The following is a 20,988-nucleotide window of genomic DNA, read 5'->3' on the forward strand; positions in this document are numbered from 1 at the left end:
AGAAGTGCTATTGAGTCAGAGTTAGTGTCTCACAAGCTCAGCACTTATTTGGGAGTAATTTTATTGATGCCTTAATGTTGTTGATCCCCACCATCAAAAACAGAATGACCCCTGACTACAGACCCCTTTAAGAAGGCGGCAGATGATAAAAATGGAGTGAGAAAAGGGAAATGATATTCATGGTGCTACCAACCTTAATACACTTGTAGGAAGCATGGTTAAAAATTGTGGTTCTTGAAGATGGATTGTTTTGTTAAGAATGGCAACTGTTCATAACATGAATTCCCAGCAGGCAGTCCTACTTCAATGTCTAAATGAGCTCCTCTTTTCTTGTAGGGGACAAAAATGCTTTCTTAGGTCCCATCTGCATTAGCAGTTGACTGTGTTTCTTAGTCATTATTCTTCCCTTCCCCCCACCCTGTCACAGTGACAAACCACAAGAAAAAAATGAACAGAAGTTATCATGAACGCTATGCCAGAAAGTTTGACTCCAACATAAGTCTCCAGGAGTGCTAAGCATTTTCCTGAGCTTACCCCAAAGAGATGCAGAGGGTTAGTACTGTCCCAAGTTTGAAGCTGTGGTCTAAAAGCACAGGACCTTCATTAGTGGTTTTGGATTAAGGGGGTCCTCTCTGTCCTCCCCAGCTGCTCCTTCCCACTCCCATGATGGAGTGCTTCTCCTCTTGGTTATGCTGTCCCACGTGCCTTTGAGCAGGATCAGAGCTGTGATCTGGGTTCAAACAGAAGCAAAAAAAGCCTTACAGAAAGAGTCATTGCTTGTGAGCCTGCTGAGTTCCATGGTTGGTCTTCTTCACAAAGCTGCCTATGCAGAGTAGTGTTGGAATGGAACAAAATTTGGATGGGACTAAAGGGTGAAACTGATGGAGTGCCAGGTGCCCCTTTGCCACTGATGGAGCCGCAGCTTTCCCCTGCAGCCCAGGCAGGTTCTGCTCCTCTCCCCTGGCTGCCTCCATCCACCAAGTCTCCAGTATGGAGGAAGGTAGTGCAAAGTGACCCACAGCAGGCATTAGGCCATTTTTCTCTGGGTTATCTCAAGTGTGAGTGTTCAGGCTGACAAAGGTAAACAGGCATTTTAAGAGGTTTGGTTAGGCCAGCAGATGGGTACCTATGGCTCAGGAGTTCATGGTCATGGTGAAGTTGGTGGGAACTGGATGTATTGGCAGCTCTGAAAATAACTGTTAGAGGTCCACATATCCTGATACAAAAAGTATAGACAACTGCACATAGCTGCTTCTATGTGTAAGTGTGCAGAAGAAGTGCAATGTTAACATTAACCAGGAATGGCAGATAGGTGCATAGGTGCTCCTAGTTTTACAGCCTGCTTCAGATTCTCTATGCTGATGCTTTGTTCTCTTTGAAAGAATTGGCTGTTTTCTGCATTTTCATTTCTGCTGTGTAAACACTGGAGAGAGGTTGGAGTGAAGGAACTTGGCATACCTGGTGTTTTGTATGGCTCACCTTAGTTTGTGGCTTTGTAGGTTTGTTTCATAATTTATGTATTCTGATGGAGGGTGAAGGTTATGATAGATGGTGGCCCCTGAAACTTTGCATGTCTTTGCTGCCCATTTTGGAGGATTTTAAAAGTCTTTACAAACTTGAATGACTCTTAGCAGACAATCACCTGGCAGAAGGTGATTGTCCTGCTGCTCACTGATCGAGGGACTGCAAATTCTCCCACCTGAAGCCATCTGAATAAAACTCTGAAGTGCACCCATTAGCCCCACTTAGGAAGCAACAGAAGCTACTGCAGAAGGTGATGTTTCTTTCTGTATAAATAAATCATGTATTTGACCTTTCTGGAGGGGAGAGCATAGTATCATAGTATCATTCAGGGTTGGAAAGGACCACAAGGATCACCTAGTTCCAACCCCCCTGCCATGGGCAGGGACACCCCACACTAGATCAGCCTGGCCAGAGCCTCATCCAGCCTGGGCTTAAACACCTTCCAGGGATGGGGCCTCAACCACCTCCCTGAACAACCCATTCCAGGGCTTCACCACTCTCACAGTGTAGAACTTGCTCCTCATGTCCAGCCTGAATCTCCCCACCTTCAGCTTCATTCAATTCCCCCTAGTCCTATCACTACCTGAGATCCTGAGAAGTCCTTCCCCAGCCTTCCTGTAGGCCCCCTTCAGATACTGGAAGGCCACAATTAGGTCACCTCAGAGCCTTCTCTTCTGCAGACTGAACAGCCCCAACTCCTTCAGTCTGTCCTCATAGGAGAGGTGCTCCAGCCCTCTGATCATCCTCCTGGCCTTTCTCTGGACACATTCCAGCACCTCCACATCCCTCTTGTAATAGGGGCTCCAGAACTGGACACAGTACTCTGGGTGGGGTCTCACCAAAGCTGAGTAGAGGGGGAGGATCACCTCCCTTGACCTGCTGGCCACACTTCTCTTGATGCAGCCCAGAATCTGATTGGCTTTGCAGGCTGCAAGTGCACATTGAGAGCTCATGTTGAGCTTTTTGTCCACCAGCACCCCCAAGTCTCTCTCCTCAGGGCTGCTTTCCAGCCAGTTACTGCCGAGCCTGTATTTGTGCCTGGGATTGCCTTGACCCAGATGCAGGACCCTGCACTTGCTCTTGTTGAACCTCATGAGGTTGGCTTGTGGCACCTTCATTTCTTGTGGGCAATTGTTCAGTAGAGTTGACTTGGTATTTTCATCACAAGGATGTTGTTGGCATACAATTGCCAAAAAAAGACACTACATTTCAGAACCATTGTGGTTAGTGCTGTCCTGAGGCAGATATGTCTTCTTCTGAAGACATCAGGCTTTATTTTTGGCAGCATGTGCTCTCAGAAGAGCAAGGTTGTATTTTGATGAGCAGAAACATAGTGTGCTTGCCCCTCTGTGAAAGAAATTGCCCAGAAGATGCCCATCATTGACTCCAGCTAGACATCTTTGCAGGTTATTTTTAGCTGGGTTTGGTTTTACTTTCATATAAACACATCTTGGGAGGCACTTCTCCCTCCTTGAAAGCCAAAGCTCTTTTCTGATTACCTTGGATTCATTTGCCATAGTGTTGATGATGGATATGAAGGTGTGTGCTGGCAGCTGCAGGTGCTGATCCTGAAGGAATCCCAGGGTACTGAAAGAGATGAGCACTGCAACATCTGTGGAGGGGCAGCTGGAGAAGTCCCTGGGGACATGGGAGGGAAGAAAAGACTGGCTCAACTGTACTGTTTTGCCCAAGCCCAGCTTCTTTGTTGTAGCAGTGTTGACAGCTTTATTGGTCTCCTGGAAACACGTTGCTTCTGCACAAAGTCAGCTTCTGTTTGCTTGTTCCATGTGGGATTCATTGCTGCTGCCTTCAAGATGACTTTTCTGCCTTCTGATTTGTTCATTCAAATGGGCTTGAAATTTGTCTTAGGGGCTCATTACCCAGAGGATGAGTCTTACTGCTGAATGGGAGTGCTGATACATAGAATTCTGAAGATGATGCACAGAGTTCTCAGGAATTGTCTGGAACTGTATGCATACTTAAAGATATCTTACAAGGAGATGCATCTTAGATGATCATTGCATCTACTTGTTTCCTCCTTGCTAGACAAATGAAAATCTGCTCATGTTTTCAGTACGTTGCCATGTCCATTTTTCAGCTTCAACCCAAAATATATTAGGGGAAGATCTCCTGTACCCACACTGTGACTTCATGAGGGTACTTGGTGCCAAGTGGAGGGGGCTGCAGCAGCATGGCCAGCTACTCACCGCCATTCCCAGGGCTGAAAAAACTGCAGAAAAGAGCTGCTTTCTTGCAGAGAGAGGGGATTTGCACAAGGGCTCAACTGCTGTCACATTCTGAGGTCGGCTGTTTCTTGGTGTCTAATGTGAACATGAAGGAGAGAAGAGGAGTTGCAACTGTTTTCTGAGCTCGTGTAGACCTTTGTCATCAGTAGGAAAGGCTCTGGCTGAAGCTGGAGTGACCAGCTCCACACGGTATTAGAGAAAACGCCAGTGTGTTTGCTAAGAGATTAGTGTGAGCATGGCTGCTGGTAAATTCTCTGAACACATCAAAGAGCCTTATTGTTGTACTCAGGTTTTAATTCCTTATTAGTTTCAGGAAATACATGTCCTCAGAGCAATGAGAGGAAACTTTGAACATTTTTCTTCCTCTTGTGCTGGGTGTGGGCTTGGTACTGCCTAATTGTTAGTCTGTCTGATGCCTGTACTCCCATAGGAAGCAAGAACAAACCCATTTACATTTGTGTCATTGCTGTGTGCTTTCAAATCTGTGGCCCACTCATTTTGTTTCTCTTTTTTCTTTTCTTAAGATCAAAGGTGACAAGAATAGCAGAGAAGTTAAGAATGATGCAGAGAACACAGATGTGAAGAACAAAGACGAAAGGAAGGAGTTGAGCCCAGTGCAGAGGGGGAGAGAAGCAGCAGCCTAAATGCAAGTACTTGAACATGGAAATAAAGGGTTGCAGGCTGCTTAACAGGAGTTCAATGTGGTGCTTTCATCTTCATCTAGTGCCAGTTGGCATTTTCAGAGCAGTGCCTGAGATAGGTTAATGTTTTTAAAATTATCTGCCTTAAGTTCAAGACTTTGGACTCTTATGTCAATAATTTACAGCTCTAAACAGGGAAGTGGCATCAGGGTCATGTGAGACAAAGAGAGAGAGGGTTAAAAAAAGAAGTCAGTTTGACTCTTAAGTGAATAATGTGGTGGTTAGTTGAGGAGGCTTTAAAGCTCTCACTTCCTAGCTAGTCAATATTGAAATGTAAATTAGCAGGTAAAAATCAGTGACTGAGTTGATCAGAGAAAGCTGGAGCAGGGACATCAAACTGCTCAGCCAGAACCAAAGTGGTCTGATAAACTGCTCTCATGTAAAATGTTTTATGTTCATAAATTTTAGTAAAGTTTATGGGACAGAAGCAGCTGTTCCAAAGTGCTGTCATTGGCATTTTAGCTAGTACAGTGATGCCTCTTGAATGTGAATTCTTCTCGTTCCATCTTTTTTCTTGGGAAAAATGGTCTTGTGCAAATGCAGATATGTAGGCCAAAAAGAGGTCTCTTCAGGAGAGTAACTGTTTTTCTTTGTGGCTGCCTGTGTCAGCAGACAAGCTTTTGCCAACATAATGTCTCTTCTTCAGGTGAAAGTTCTCCTAATCCAGGTGCACCAGAGAGTCTGCTATAGAAAAGGCTTTATCATCTCAATTGCTCTTAGGTGGGGCTTCTGCACAGATCCAAAGTCACTATTGTATTTATAATTAATCAATGCTTGCAGAGCTTTAGTATGTCTGTAGTGTGCTGAGATGGGGGAGCTGCCTGGGACTTCTGCCTGGAAAATCAGTAATCTTGTCCCTTGTTCCCTGTAGCTTCTTCCCAGGTGGGTGACAATGCCTGTCGAAAGGATGCGGATGCGCCCCTGGCTGGAAGAGCAAATCAACTCTAACAGGATACCAGGGCTAAAATGGCTAAATAAGGTAAGGGTGTGTGTGTGTGTGTGTGTGTGTGCGTGCACATGTGTGTACGTGTGCTGAAGAGGGACTTCACAGTAGTGCCTGAGGTTTGGATAGGTAAATCAGCTCATTCCTGGTTTTCAAAGGGGTGGCATGAGGAGGAGGGGCAAAGCTGAATGCTTCCTGCTCAACCTGTTCCTCCAGACTTGCCTGCCAGATCTGAGGCACCCTGCTTTAACCTGGTAGATTTGTGACTCCTTTGAAAGCATTTTCCAACTCTTTGTTGTTGGAGCAAGCATTTCTGAAGACTCAGCTAGTACTTTTTTTTAAGCTGGCAGCAGGTAGCTCACCAAGTAGCGTCACAGGGATGTGAACAGAATGCTTTCCTGAGGTGGAAGGCTATATTCTGTGTCAGACTCTGGGTTGAATCAATGATCTCCAGTTTCAGACTTGGTGAATTCTCTGAAACTTCTCAACCTGGGAGAAAACATGGTAATTTTCCTTGTCAGAACCAAACATAATATTCCTGGTGCTGAGCTCTCACTGGGAGCTCTAGACACCAGTGTGGCCTCCAAAATGTCTGTGCCCAATTTGAAAGATTTTTGATTGGCTCAATAAAACCAAGGAGTGTATTTGAGACTTTGAACAGCAATAAACCCTGGAAATACTATATGCATTCTGCAGTGTGCAGGAAAGTAATTCACCACACTGAAAAGCATGAAGCAGTTTTGGCTACAGAGATTTCTTTAGTATCAAAAGGGGTAGATATGCAGCCAATCAGGTGCAGAAACATAGGAGCTGCCACTCTGGTTAAGACAGTAACCCAATTAGTCAGGTGTTCTCCTTGGAGTAGTTGCTGTGGTGTTCATTTCTAGAGCTGAAGAGTGGCAGTCAGATTACTACTTTTTTTTTTCTTTTTCTTTTCTTTAGTTTTCAAAGCTATAAATGCTCATGAGTGTAAAATTATCAGGAGCCCTTTAAATTTCAGCTACAAATTTTGTTTCTCAGGAACTTCCTGCATCACTGAGTCTCACATGCTGTGGCAGGGTAAATAAATATTACTTTATCCATTCCCTAGTTAGCTGCCTTGTGAATTTGAGTAGATCTTTGTTCTTGCATAATGGGGTCGCAGCTGAAGAGGAGGAGGAGACCAGGTTTTTGCTGTTGTCTTTGTAATGTGAGTCCCATTTTCAGATTCTTCTCATTGAGTATCTCTACTTTGGTGTCAGCTCTTTCCTGCTGACAGTCTATCTCTGTTGCCCTTTGCTGGGAATTCCTGCCCAATCCTGAAACAATTTCCCTGCATTTAGTAGGGCACACTCTTTCAGATTTAAGCATTAATACAGCGTTGTCATCTGTAGGTTATGTTCACATAGCATTCTTTGGTACACCTCAGGAATGTGCTTGCCGCCTTTGCTCTGCAGTGTGAGAATGCTGTCACTGTGCTAACAGCTTCATTCTTCCAAGTTCAGCCCACCAGCCCATAAAGGCAGTTTGCAAGGCGTGTCGTGCTGTTTAATGTTTGCAGCCCTCTGATGGTGCCATTAACAGCACTTTCTGCCTTGTGCATCTGGCATAAATTGTGTGTAAGAGCTGGTGGGAGACTTTATGCTTAGTTAGCATGTTCTATATTGACCAAGGCTTGTCTCATAAATATTTTCATCTTCCCTCCCCCCCCCCCCCAAACAAAGCTATGGCTCCTGCCAGAAAGTGGATACCAGGCTATGTGGCCTGCCTTAAAGTTTATTAAACTCTGATTTGGCATCATTCTGTGTTGCCTCTGTTGTGCTCAACAAACTAATTGTACTTGGGAGCGTTTTTGTTTAAAAATGTTTAAACATTTATTCCAACAGTGAATCACTGAACCAAAAATATTTCTATTTTTGCTGTAAAGCCTGACCATAAACAAAGCCATGCATGGGTGGAATCAATGATACAGTGTCATGTGTATCACAGCCCTTTCTGTACCCACAGACTCAACTCTGGAGGATGTAGGATTTGGGGATTTTAGTCAGTTTGACAAAGAAAAGGCAGTTCACAGGACAGAAAAGAAAGTGGGTTAAATTAGCAAGAGAAGGCCACTTGTGTACACAGTTTTTAAGGAAGTAATATTTAAATACTGAAGAAACTATTACCATTCTGGGTTTGGATTTACTTTCTCTTCTTGGGGAATTTTTCCTTTCTGAGGAAAGATTAAAACCTCTGTCATTTAAAAATGACAAATCAGGTACAGCTGGCTTATCTAATTCCTTCCCCTACTGTCAGTTGATTGCATTATACCTCCTGCTTTGTGTTCTCTAGAAGAGACTCCTCTCTACAGAGCTTAAAAAATAAATTCCTGTGGTGAAAATGATTGAATGCTGTAAGGGAGGAAGGGAATTTATCTTCCCAGAGAGACAAAACTGGGAGGTGTGAAGGCAGTGATGTAGTTCATTAGAGGGCAGAGGTGGTGTGAGGAGGGGAGTAATGTGAGGTCAGTGTCCCTCATAGATCTGGAAAAGGAAATCACAATGGAAACATTCAGAGTAGCTGTAACAGGAGTCGAGAGGCAACCTGCTGCTTTGATGGGTGCTTGGAGTATTAACCTCCAGACGGATACTGCTATTTAAAATTTGTCCTGTGACTTTCTCGGTAGAATGTGATCTTGTGCTCGTTCACCTGCTTGGAGCATTCTGCAGTGCTGTGGCTGCAAGCATCTGATACTATTTTCCTCTTCCCACCTATTTCTGAGAGTGTGTGACACCTTTTCCCTTTTGCTATCCCCATTGGAGTTGGCAGCAATTCCTGTTGCATTTTGTGGGTTGTGCTTTTCACTTGAGGTGAGGCTAATTTTTTAATAGAAACACGAGACTGCCTCACAAGCATCCAGTGGTGGAATGCTGTACCAGACAACACATGCTCTTTCAAGTCTAAGAGAAAGCACTGATGAGCCTTTTCCTGTTAAGGTCATTATTAGGAGGCATCAGGTGAAGAAGGTAAATGTTTGGTAATGTGTGAAGTAAAAAAAATCAGTATTTAGATAAAAAGCATCTATGTAAGCAAGAGCAGAACACACAACCACATGGTGTTACTGCAATCAGCAGTCTTGCAGGATTTCAGAGATTAGGTATTTGATATTTGATGAGAGACTCTGTAGTTTCTATATAGGTGTGTAAAATGATATATCTATTGTAATACATGTGGATTCTATGATTTTTTTCATTTATATTTACATTTTCTGTAAGTCTGTGCTTTGAGACATACAGGGTTGGGAAGAACTTCCTGTAACAGATAGAAACACTGTAATGAACACTTAGACTGCTTTTGAGTGTCCTGACCTTCCTTTGAAGCAATGAATTGATGATGGCAGGATGCTATATTTTGAGTCTTGTTTGATCTGCTAGTTCCTATAGACCTGGAATTTTCATATGGAATATGAAGTCCATGGTATAACCTCTGTAGCTTTGTATAGCATTGTTCAAACCTCTCCCCGTCACCAAGCATAAGAGGACTTTTAAATCTGATCAATCGTTAGAGTTCTTGCTGATAGAAATTGCCTTCTGTGGAAATATGTTTTTTTTCCTGTGGCCATTGTAGTCTATGGGAGAGTAAAGGCAAAGAGGCTTTTTCTAACTTTGATGAATACAGTAGTGCTGAGGATCACAAGGTAGTGGAGTTGAAGCTCTCTTTAGACAGCCTCTGCTTTGGGAAAGACAGAGCAACTCTGTAGGATGATTTAACTATATAGAGGGGAGAAAAGTATGGAGGCAAAAGGCATGTGAGAGAAGTAATGGGAATAGATTAAGAGGAAGAATGAGAGTGTGAGGGCTTGAAAGGGGATGAGGAATGTGTTAAATCTGTTCTTTCACCAAATTAAAGAGAAAATTAAGCGAAGTGAGAAGGGAAGAATGCAGTTCTGAACAAGGGAATGCAAATGAGAGAAAGGATTGAAGACAAGAGTTAAAGGACAACACAAAAGACAGGCTCAAAAAAGAAAAGATCACATGGAAAGGAAGGGAAATAAACCTTGACATTAGTGAAATATTAACCAGCAGACAAGGAAGAAAAGTGGTTGTTGGAGGAAGGGGAAAGGGCAGAGGATTCATTTCACCCAACAACAGACATCTACAATGCAGTCCTTGAAATGAGAGCTGCCTGTCTAGTGTTATTTGTAGTCCGTAGAGGGTCCTTTTGGGTTCAGTTCACTTGGCATAGCTCAGATGGCCTACTGAAGAGTGCATTTTGCCCTGGAAGTGCTTTTCTCTTCACAGACTGAGAAGTGGATCTAAACCTGTAGTAGTGGATATAGCACAAGATGTCTGCATGTGAAGTCAGATAAGATGTATTTCTCCTAATAAGGGATTAAAAACAAATGTTGTGGAACAAAATCCTTGTGCATGGCTTTGCAGCAATGAATGTAAAGAGTTCTGAAGCAACCCTGTCCATCAGCACAAAGGAATTTTTTCTCATGTTGTATGACAAAAGTATATCCTACCCAGCATCCATCTAGCTTGGTATTCTGTGTGCTAAGTGCTTGTGGAAGAAGTATAGGAAACTTGCTGTTCAAGCTCTGAAAGTGATTGGGTTCCTAGAACTGGAGCCACATCCCAATAATATCTTCAATAGTCACCTGTGTGCTATATTCCCCAAGCTTTTCTGATTCTTTTGGAAATCAGTTTATACTTCACCGTGCCATACACATGGTTTAACTACATGTTGTGTTTAAAAACTAATTAAAAAGCCTTCCTTTGGATTGCTTTAAATGCACTTCTCTTTATCCTGAAGTTGCTAAACTAAAATACATTCCAACTGTCTTTCAGTGTCACCCCCTTCACATGAATGTCTTGTGTTTTTATCCCCACTGGAGAGATGTCTTCATTTGATGCAGTCACATGCCCATTTGCTTGGCATATGGATTTGGGACATCCCTTTCCTCTGCTGTGCTGTATTTTACAGACTGAATTCTGAATAACTTGAAGCGACTCCATTCTTACGGTTGTTTAGTTTTGTGCCTTATTTTTTCAATCATAAAAGTGTCTGTGCTGCCAAAACTAGCCTTTGTTTGAATGTTTAGAAATGTGCCACACTGCATGTTTTCCCCAACAGCTGGAAAGCTGCCAGGCTCATTGTCTCTGAAGGGACTTCTGACTATTTCTTATACTTAGAGCTATATTCTGCTCTGTGATGTTAGTGGCTATTTTGTTGTTTTGTTCAGTGATGGCAGCGCCTGGGTTAGAAGGAAGCAAAACACTTGTAGACGCTGGAACTGTGCGTTTAGATGAGTGTCTTAAAGTCATCAGAAGATTCTTCAAGTCTGTCAGTGTTGGCATTTCCTGTTTGTTTTCCATTCCAGGAGAAGAAGATTTTTCAGATTCCCTGGATGCATGCTGCAAGACATGGTTGGGATGTTGAAAAAGATGCTCCCTTATTTAGAAACTGGGCAATTCACACAGGTATTGGAACTGTCTTCCAACAGGACAAATTTTCATGTTGTTTTTCCTTTTAAAGTTCTTGTCTGCTTTTGCTAACACAGAGGGAATCTAACTTTGTCGCTTTGTGAGAGGCTGATTTTTTTTTTCAAGGCCTGAGATACTCTCCAGCTTTACTGTAGCGCCATAACTCATTTGCATTGAGGAACACAGTACAACTTAATTTAAATGCTAACAAGATTGGGTTCAGAATTGTCAGGAGTAGAGCGTACTCAGCACTTTGTAGACCTGGGCCCTTAGGCTTTTTTTGCTTTTCTATGGATTTGAGCCAGACATAATAAAAGTAAATGCTGTGCAAGCTTTCCCACATTGTTGTGGACTCCCATCTGATCTGCAGTGCCCTGGGTCTTTCTTAAGCAGAAACTGTTCATCATGTGTTCTAGAAATGTGCATGGGAATGAGATCACAACACTGTCTTGCAAGCTCAGCTATTGTTTGAATGCTTGATAGGCTGATACCTTGCAGTTAGCCTACACTGTTATTAATTCACCTTAGGTTTTCAGTTGCACATCATCTGTGCCTGACTTTTTTTTTTCCCTCCTTTTTTTTTCCCCTTAGGAAAATACCAGTCAGGAGTAGATAAACCTGATCCAAAGACATGGAAGGCAAACTTCCGTTGTGCTATGAACTCCCTGCCTGACATAGAAGAAGTGAAGGACAAAAGTATAAAGAAAGGAAACAATGCCTTCAGGGTGTACCGGATGCTGCCGTTATCTGAAAGACCTTCCAAAAAAGGTAAAAGGGAAACCTTGTGGAAAACAGTGCTGAGGGCATTTTTATTTTGGGGACCATAAAATATGCCAGTTCTACTTCTGCTGTGCAGCTCAGTGTTTTGTTGAGATGTTCTCTAGAGCTTAGGAGCAGCTATATGAAAAATCGACTTTGTTCAGTTAAGAGAACAAGCTGTTTGGAGAGAGAATCAGTGAGGTGTAATATCCCCAAGCTGGTGGCAGGTTAAATTGTGTTAGTTATGTTAAAGAGGTACTGTCAGATGTTAGTCCCAGATCACCTTCAGTCAAGCAAGATTATCAGAGGGATAATAAACCAGTACATTTAAGTCTATAGGACTCATTCAAAATGAGTCAATGGCAGACATGTTGGTAACCTCTTTTAAGAGCGTGGGTAGGAATAAACTGGTGCTCTCTTGAGCTGAGTGGGAGCAGTACACCTTCTACTTAGAACACTGTACCGTGAAACTACTTTTTTAGTAGCTATACTAGGCCTTGAAAAAACAGACCCCACAGCATGATAATGGTGAAATGGAAAACTGTGTTTGAATCCCCAAATTTAGGGGTTAGGTCTCCCACCTGCCAGGAGAAGACCTAACCACCAGGTAATCTCATGGGTATTTGGTTTCTTACAGTGTAGAAATACTTGCTTTGTTATGGCTCATTTGCTTCCTTATGGCTACATTACTGGTTTATGAAGTAGAATGATGACTTCCTTAGTCCTTTAGTATCCTCTGGTGTCTAGAATTTTTGGACATAAAGAAAACCTGCAAATGAAATGCATGGTGTTCCTCTACAATCCAGTTAGTTCACCTGTAGCTCAGTTTGCTGTTTTCTTAAATTTAGAAGTCAAAGGCACAACTTCAGTTTCAGGTTGTCATAAGATCCCCATGTCTGCCTGTCTCAGAGTCCAGGACTCTTACTGGAACTGTTTGACCACATTCACTTTCAGTGCCCCAATAAGGACTGGCACTGAAATAATTCCAAAAGTGAAAATAATTAAAAGGTTTAATTTATAAAAGCAACAGATACAACAGATTCAGGATTGCTGGTGATAAATGCACTGGCTGCGAGTGATTGAGCTCAAGTTAAAAAATCCCAGGTAACATCCAAGAGAGTCAGGGACTCAAACCTTTGCAATCGCTTCAGTATATAGTAGTAATGCAGCAAAAGTTAAGCTGTGTGTTGAAGGTGCAGTTCTTTCTTAGAAATGTGTCCCTGTCTTGGGTGCAGAAACAGGAGGAACAGCCTGCTGACTTCTTGTCTCTGATAAATCTGCAGTCTTTTCCTACCAGTTGCCACTGTTGGCACTGGTACTGCTGTCCCAAGAGATGATCCTGCCATGTCTGCACTCAGGCTCTCTAGCCTTCAAAATCTGGTTTGGAGTTGGGTGTTTACGTTGTTTTAGCCTTGCTTTGTCAGTTTTAGCCAAAATGGGGCTGTCTTACTTTCATGAGACTCCCTATTTCAACTGCCTGGCAGGCCAGCTCCACAGATCATCATTTAGCATAAGCACTCTTGGTTGTAAATTACCTTGATCCTGAAGCTCATTAGCCTAACTTCCATTCCCGCCCCATGGTAATCTATGCAGTTACCCCACAAAGGTCAATGTGCAAATTATGAACCTTGGGAGTTTTAGGGCAGAATCATACTAGGAAAGGGAGATCCATCTGCCAAAGGTACAGCATTTGCTTTGAAGCTGTTTTGTCTCTTGTCAGTGATGTATTTTGTGTGTTCAGACACACTTCTCTGAACCATAACCTGTCACATTGCAGTAGATTCCTCTGATAACTGCAAGAGCTAGAAAAGTTCACCACAAAAGCTGAGATTCTGGAGTGGAGGCTATAGCAAGAGAGGATTCTGCAGCAAATCCAGTTACTATAAAACTGACATATTTTGAGCCTTGTATATATTCTGACATGCCCTTTCTATGTGGCATGTGGCTAAAGTTTTGTGTGAGTGAGAGCGAAAGACTTTGGCTGCAAGTATTTCTAATTCTCAGTGCTATCTTGTAGTAGAGATGGGAGAAATTGCTGGGACACATCTGTGCAAACAGTGTGTTAGAGCTGAGCTTGCACCAGCAAGTCTGAGCTTCCACATCAAAGTCTTGTCAGGTGAAAACAGAGGTATCCACACTGGGGTCTGCCAAGGCACATGACATTTTCTGAGGGTTATATGCCATGTGGTTTTTTTGTATTCTCAAGTTCAGCATGATGGCATAAATCACTAGTGCATGAATTGCAATACGTATTTACCCCCTCTCAAGTTGCAAATATTAACAAAATACTTTTGGAAGTTTATTGTGATCTCATTCCACGTTAAATCAATGAGTAATCTCCCCTTTCCTACAGTTGCAGTGAGAGCGTCACAAATGCAATGAGATAGTTTGATTTTCCTTTTTTTCCCCCTTGAAGAGTATTTTTCTTCCTTAGTTCCTTATGTTTCCTTCCTTAGTTTCCTTCCTTAGGCCTTAGTTTGCTTAATTTGTCACTTCCATCTTTTTCACCTTGGTGGGTTTGTTTTTTTTTTTTTTGTTTGTTTGTTTTACTGCAATTGCTTCCCTTGGTCCCATTGTGGTTCTTTTTGTGGCCCTTTAAAAACAAAACACAAAACCAGAGTGTTTGAGGTGAATTTTTAACTGCCCAGGTCTTAATAGGGGTTTAAACAAAAGTCAAATGTGCTTTCCATTTCCTACGAGGTGCTGCCATTTTGAGGCCCATTTTGGGGCTATTTGTTGGTGCATATAGAAAGTGTGAGCAATAGCTCATGGCACACAGGATTGAAAGAAATCTTCCTTCTGTTGTTGCAGGAAAAAAAACAAAGCCTGAGAAAGATGACAAATTCAAACAAATTAAGGTAAGAAGTAGCTGTTTATAGGGGGAGAGCTTGTAAAAACAGTCTGTTGCATGCTTTTTTAACAGCCTCAGTAGAATATTGTGGTGGATATTTGCAGACCTCCCATGGCTGTGGTTTGGTTAAGTAGCTACAGTTACATGGGATGTTTGGGGGGGGTTTATAAATGTGAAGGCTGTTAGAACCATGACTGATGTCATCAGTTGGCACAGCCTTTGTGTTACAGTGCCTGGAGGATGGAAAACTGGCAGCCTTGGCAATGCATTTGCCATTTGTTTGTCTGTGTAAGTAGAAATACAGTAATTATGGAAGGAATGTTTCTGAACAATAGAGCTACCTTTTGGAACAGTTAATTCTGTGTGTCAGGCATTGGAAATTCACTTTTATATGGGCAAGAGGGAGAAGTTCTGTCAGAGCTACACCTTCTGCTTATGTTTTGTCAGTTAGAAGGCCTTGCTTGTGAAGTTCCTCAGTCACTGCCTGAGATTCCTGCTCAGTTTGATGTTAATTTTCCCTACTAAGCATGGTGTTCCCTAGCTTTCACACCTCTGTTGGGAACCTTTATGAGATGGTCAGTATTATACACAGGCAGCCTTTGGTCTGCCTGCCCTGTTTTTTAAAAGCAAACCACAAAGGTTTCAGGCTCTCATGGTTGCACATAGCAGCCATGTCTGCAGCAGAAGGGCAGCCTGGCCCCCTGCTGCCTGCTTGTGAAGGTCTGTGCCACTCATGCCTAGGCAGAAATTCTGCACCTGCTGGCCAGGTAAACATGGAAGTCTGGGAAAACTCTTCCACTGAAATCTAGTTTGGAAGGCAGATGCTGTCCCAGTGATTGTGACTTGTGGAGTTACATGTCAGAATACTGTGAGTTTTAAATTGTCTTAAAGGAGTCACTTTGCAGCCATTCTACCTGGATCACGCAGGTGTGTGTACTTATCGTAACATGACTCTGATGGTAGCCTGTGTTCAGAGGAAGGCAGTAAACTTTGGTCAGAGCAGAGCAACTTATGATGCTTGTCAAATGCTTCACCACTTTGCCATTCCTCTCCTCCATAATCTTTTAGTTAAAGTATTAACTGCCTGGAGAGCTGTGGTGGTGCCTGAATAATCTTGTCTGCTCCATTGTAATAGGTAGTTTCACAAACTGTCATTGCTGAGGGAGCCCCAGTGATGCCTGGCAGATTAGTACATGTGGCATTAACACCTGGGATTAGGCTGTGCTTGCAGCTTGAGAGAGAGCTTGCCTCCAGCTTGTTTGCCCAGAACCGCAGAGGTGACACAGGAGCAGTGAGCTGAGCTGCCTATTCCTCTACCAGTGATACCCACAACGAGCCACCAACTATGGTATGGCCATTTAGCCCCTTGTGGGCTTTCAGCTGGGTCCAGACACTATTCCTGTCTGTTTCCCCTTAGTCTGACAAATGTGTACGTGGCCTGGCCTCCAGATATGGCTGGATTTTAAAACAGATGCTCCTTCCATGCTCAGCTACTGTTAGACTGACTGTTGAATTGGTGGCTATAGTAGAGGAGAAGGGTGGTGGATGAATTAATGCAAATGCATGTTACTGAGCACTGAAAGCTGCTTATCATTGCTTTGCTTGATGATATGAACTCCTGAGATGCAAGCTACATGTTCTGCATTGAACACCTTGCAGTTACTCTGAAAGCCTGTCTTCAGTGGAGATGAGTGGGAGTCTGCTCCACAATCTGCCTGGGAACTGCAACAGGGTGATGTCAGCAGGGGGAGAAGCTGAGGATATGAGCGCAGATCTGCAATGAGACCTCAGAATAGCAAGAGTCTTGCATTGAGCTCTCTGTTGTCACTGCCAGACCCTGTGGGCACCCAGAGCAACCACTGCTTGGGGGAAGATCCCTGACAGACCTTGCTGAGCTTCAGCAGTGTGCTCTGGGTGCTCACTGCTTGGCCCTGTGGTTGTGAGAGACCTGGGCCTCACCAAATCCCTGTTCCCATTAGAAGCTCAGGTCTCCAGTGTGCATTGTGGATCCTCAATGGATCAGTAGTAGCTAATTTTATCTTTTCTGATTCTCCATGTCTTTGACCTCTGTGTCAGTGCAAAGACCTAATTGCCATTAATGCTACCTTTGCACCCTTCTGAGGGGCCTTGGGACAGGGTTCATGTTTACATTCCTTAATGTCTGGGAGGGTGCAGATTTGTGTCAAAATGACAGCTTTTTTTGAGTGGATCACAATCACAGCATGTGCAATCCAGGAAAGACCTGTCATGCTGTCCCCAGTTTTCTGCCCCCATGATAACAGTTCATATGGTTAGCACTGTGAAGGGCTGAGACCACGAATCTTGAGGCTCACTTTTGCCCTGCCCTTGCCGAAAAGCTTTAGAGCAGTGAAGATGATCATGGTGTGGCATCAGATCCATCTGGCAGTTCTGCACTTCTCTGTTGTTATCTTCTGGTAGTGAGGTAAGAACATCCCTTGAAGTGAGGTAGTACATCCATTGCAGGGCTGGCATGGTCAGCCCAGAGTAAAATGAGAAGACTTTAGACTTTGTAACTGATAATCCTGTAAGGGAGCCAGTACTAGGGAAGAGTTTGGACCTGGGGGTAATCCTTTAAATGTGTTTATAGCTTCTAAAAGAATTCTTGAGTTTATGGAATTAAACTTTTTGGTGTCTATTCTGAAGGGAGTTTTTTAGATTCCAATTCAATTTTACCAGACCTACAGAGGTGCCTCTTGTGTAAAGCTCAGTCTATGTAGAACAGTTGGTGTTTTCCCGATGCTGTTGCGCTGTGATAATGTTTATGATGTGAACTAAAAAACTGTATTTAGTATAAACACTTTGGTTTGCTTTCAGGCTCACTACAGAGGAAAATTAAGGCTAGAATTTAGTTATTCCTGTACAGAAGCTACAGCTTCCTTTCAGAGTGCTGAGAGGTACAGTGTGCTTGAAAGGGAATGAGAGTGAATATTAAATAGAGTACTGTTTTAGAGCAGTGCTTCTTCCTTGTTACTTCTAAATGTTAATCTCTTGTAGTAAATACCACACTGATTTCTTGTTGTCTGAAGGCTTCCTTTCTCTGAAGGAAAATTAAAAATAGTTCTCATTTCAAAGAAGAAGATTTGGAAATGGAATAGACTCTGGCTTCTTCTCTAAGAACCAAAATACTCGTTCTAAGACTGTGCCTAGCAGACAGCAGGGGGTATATGGCAGGCAGAAGCAGTATGATTTATTACTGTCTCAGAACAAAGAGATGAACTGAGTCCAGTCCTAAAATAAATCAAACCTGACCCAAATATACTGTTTTCATTCTAGCAAGAGCCAGTTGAATCATCTTTTGGGATTAATGGGCTAAATGATGTCACTTCTGACTATATCCTGTCCTCCAGTATAAAAAATGAAGTTGACAGTACAGTGAACTTTGTAGGTAAGTACTCCTTTTCTTATATGCAAAGCATACAGTTGACTTAAAAAAACCCCTTTTGACTGCCAAACTCAGCTCTTCATCAGCATTTTGCTGCCACAGTTGCAATTAGGTTGACCCATTTTTCACTAGTCCAAGCAAGGTCCTGGTTGCAGGCCAGCCTCACCACCTTGCAGAGTAAGAAATCAACGCTGTGACAGTGTGGTAGTTCTCCTGAGAGCAAAACACATACTGACACGTTCAGATGGCTTTTCTGACACAAGCTTACTCCACAGGGTAATTTTCAACTATGAGGAGACTGCAGCTCGTGTCACCTGGGAGTTAAACTGCAGTTTCCCATTACTCAAAGCAGAGGTTTGTGTAGGATACTGTTTTATTCGGGAGTGTAAACTTGCAGGTGAAATGGAGGAACTTCTTTATTTTACTGGCACCTCAGTAGCAGAGTTAGTTCCAATGTCACTGAGCTAACAAGGATCAGCAGAGACTGCATTTAGAAACTGGTACATTAGGAATTGGCTGTCATCTCAGCATGTGACTAATTGGTTCTCAGTAGAATAATTGGGCTGGTTTTTGACAGCTGTTTTTTGGCTGAGGCTGTCACTGCAGTGAGGGCTCCTAGAAATGTGACCCACATACCATTTTGTCTAGAATTCTACTTTTATATTGGATGAAAAAGTGTTTGAAGGATATATTAGTCTTCTGCTTGGAGAGATGGCAGAAATTATGTGCAGTTACTATTTCTGATACCTGCTTTAGGTCACAGGGCTTTGTATAATCATTCCCCTCAAGTACTTCTGTGGCTGAGGAGTTTGTGAGTAGTCTTCCTGTCTTTATGGCAGTTCATTTTAATCATCTGTTGCTTTGTGAGAGTGTTAGAACATCAGCATTGTTCCTGCAATACAGAAGGTTTTATAACTTGAAGGAGTAGCACAGTAGTACTGCTAATGCTTCTGACTTACTGATTGACTCAAACAAATCTGAAACACCCCAAGGCTAGTATGCAGTCCTGGGGAAGAAGCTTCATACACTTCTGCATTATTTTACAGCCTTAAAGTCAGTCAGAGGTCAATTAACTGCAGTCTTTGGAACATACCTGGTGTTGCCTCAAATCCTCTGGTATCAGCAAAAGTAATTTTGCTCCATACACCTCAGTTTTCTGCAGTACAATGTATCCTGAGCTCTTACTTGATTTTATGGTGAGATAAAAACATGTTGCACCTTAGATCTCGGTAATTTAGAGGATAGGACCTATAGTGGTAACATCAACATCTATGAGTAGTCAAAGGTCTGTCACGGAAACCAAGCAAGAGGTTCAGAGGAACAGAACTGAATTTCCATCTTAAGCACTTTCTCTTTTTTTTTTTTTCTTTCTGGACTCTCAGTCTATTTTCAGGAGTAGGAGAGCAGGGCATGGATGGATAAATGTCACCCAGCATTATTTAATTAATGGCTTGTGAAGTGTGTTGCTCATCCAGACTGGAGAGAGAAGTCCTTATTTAGCACTGCAAGCAGGATTTTAATGTAAACGGGGAAAAGGTTAAAATAGATCTGTTCTGCAGAAAAGAAGGAAGTCATCTGGAGGGGAGGAAAGACAAACAGCACCTACAGTGTTCCTGCTGTATGTGCAGCTCATGGGAAAGTTGTGGTGTATTGCCCAAGCGAGCAGTAATTTTTGCTGTGCAAGTTATCTCTCAGGGTGGGTAAGAATTTGTCCAGTATTGAGGACACAGATAAAACAGTGCCTATGGCCTGCTCGTACCCTGACAGAGTTGCACAATATTGATTCTCCCAGATAAAAACTCTGTATGTGTGCTCTTCTCCCCACACCCCACTCAGTAAAAAGCTGGTTGCTTGAGAATGAGGAAAGGTGAAACACAATGGACATTGAATACCTGAAATGAACTTACACTAGTTGTAGTGATTTAGCTTTTAAAAAGAGGACTATCCAGTATGTGTTTAATTCCCTTTATGCTGGAATTGTTTGATAAAATACATATCTAAGTCTGGGGGGTTTTCCAGTAGTTACCTGACACTTCCCAAAGCAAAATGACAGGCAGCTTTTCTCTGGGAGAAAAAAATGTCATTTTTTCCAAACATTGTGTTCTGGTCTTGTCTAGAGATAGAAGGCAGGAGTGGATTCTTTGTATATACGTGTGCATTCATAGTTCACTCAGGAATAGATGCTGTCTTTTGCCTTTTTTGAAATTAGTAATTAGATTACTTAGGGCAGTTAACAGAAGAGTTTCAAGATCTACTGCTTTTCATTGCCTCCATGGTTTCCCATCATGGGGACAGAAAAAACATACTGTCTGAATTTCTAACAACACAGCACCATGTTAGTGCAGAATTTGTCTCTACGAGATTGTTCCTTCTGAAGCTCAATGTTCCAGTGAATATCTATAGTCCTTCCCCTATCTCTTGGGACAACAGTGGATTCAGGTTAGCCATCCACTGAGATGTGTGCTCTTCTGATCTAGCTGGAGGCTTTCAGCTCCATGCTGGATTAATGCAGTTGTCATGTGTGCCTACTGCTGGGATCGACTGGAGAGTTGTATGAAACAGAGGGAGCTGTCTCAAGCACCTCCAGAGAAGTGAGATTCTGGCTTTCACCAAACTTTTGCTTTGCTCAATGACTTCTCTTAGTGTGTTGGTTTACTCCCCTGTTTCAAAAGGATGTTGTGTAGCACAATTAATGTCTGCAAAATCTTTCAGAACATTTACGAAGCATCCATGGTGCCTTCACTGTGTAGAGATAAATAATGTTCCTTTGGTATTAAGTGTCATGTGTCTGGGGGGATAGGAAAACTCTCTGTTAGTAACTAACCAGAATGTAGCTTTCTGTCACAGACCACGGGGATTATGGACTACAGCTACAACCATGTTTTCCTGTGTACCATTAATGGCATTGCAAGGATCAGTAAGAATAAGCATCTAATTAGAGGAGAAATTTGTCACAGATTCACCTCATGTGTAAATTAGAGTCCCACCATGTGTTACATGACCACGTGGCCAGCTTTTTGCATGCCAGGTCTGATCTTCTGGTGCATAATTTACATAAGAGCCTGCAGAGGCCAGGGAGTATTGGCAGCTTACTGGGTGAGGACGCTTTCCCAG

The 20,988-nt window shown here is 42.7% G+C and overlaps 1 protein-coding gene across 5 annotated transcripts in view; it reads left to right on the top strand.

Moving 5' to 3' along the window:
• Window positions 1-20,988, top strand: part of IRF2 (interferon regulatory factor 2) — a 46,167-nt gene that overhangs the window by 16,882 nt on the left and 8,297 nt on the right. For 3 of the 5 annotated variants that reach the window (XM_068136980.1, XM_068136982.1, XM_068136981.1), the window contains exons 2-7: window positions 4,295-4,420; window positions 5,343-5,450; window positions 10,759-10,858; window positions 11,453-11,629; window positions 14,432-14,478; window positions 17,766-17,877. In XM_068136980.1, coding sequence (XP_067993081.1) covers window positions 4,415-4,420; window positions 5,343-5,450; window positions 10,759-10,858; window positions 11,453-11,629; window positions 14,432-14,478; window positions 17,766-17,877 — 550 coding nt within the window. In that variant the 5' untranslated portion in view covers window positions 4,295-4,414. The remainder of the gene's footprint in view (window positions 1-4,294; window positions 4,421-5,342; window positions 5,451-10,758; window positions 10,859-11,452; window positions 11,630-14,431; window positions 14,479-17,765; window positions 17,878-20,988) is intronic. The other 2 variants (XM_068136983.1, XM_068136984.1) reach the window with 2 other exon arrangements.

The sequence above is a fragment of the Melanerpes formicivorus genome, unplaced genomic scaffold (genome assembly GCF_026170545.1).
Source record: "Melanerpes formicivorus ecotype bairdi unplaced genomic scaffold, bMelFor1.0.p_v2 SCAF_4, whole genome shotgun sequence".
NCBI classification, from domain to species: Eukaryota; Metazoa; Chordata; class Aves; order Piciformes; family Picidae; genus Melanerpes; species Melanerpes formicivorus.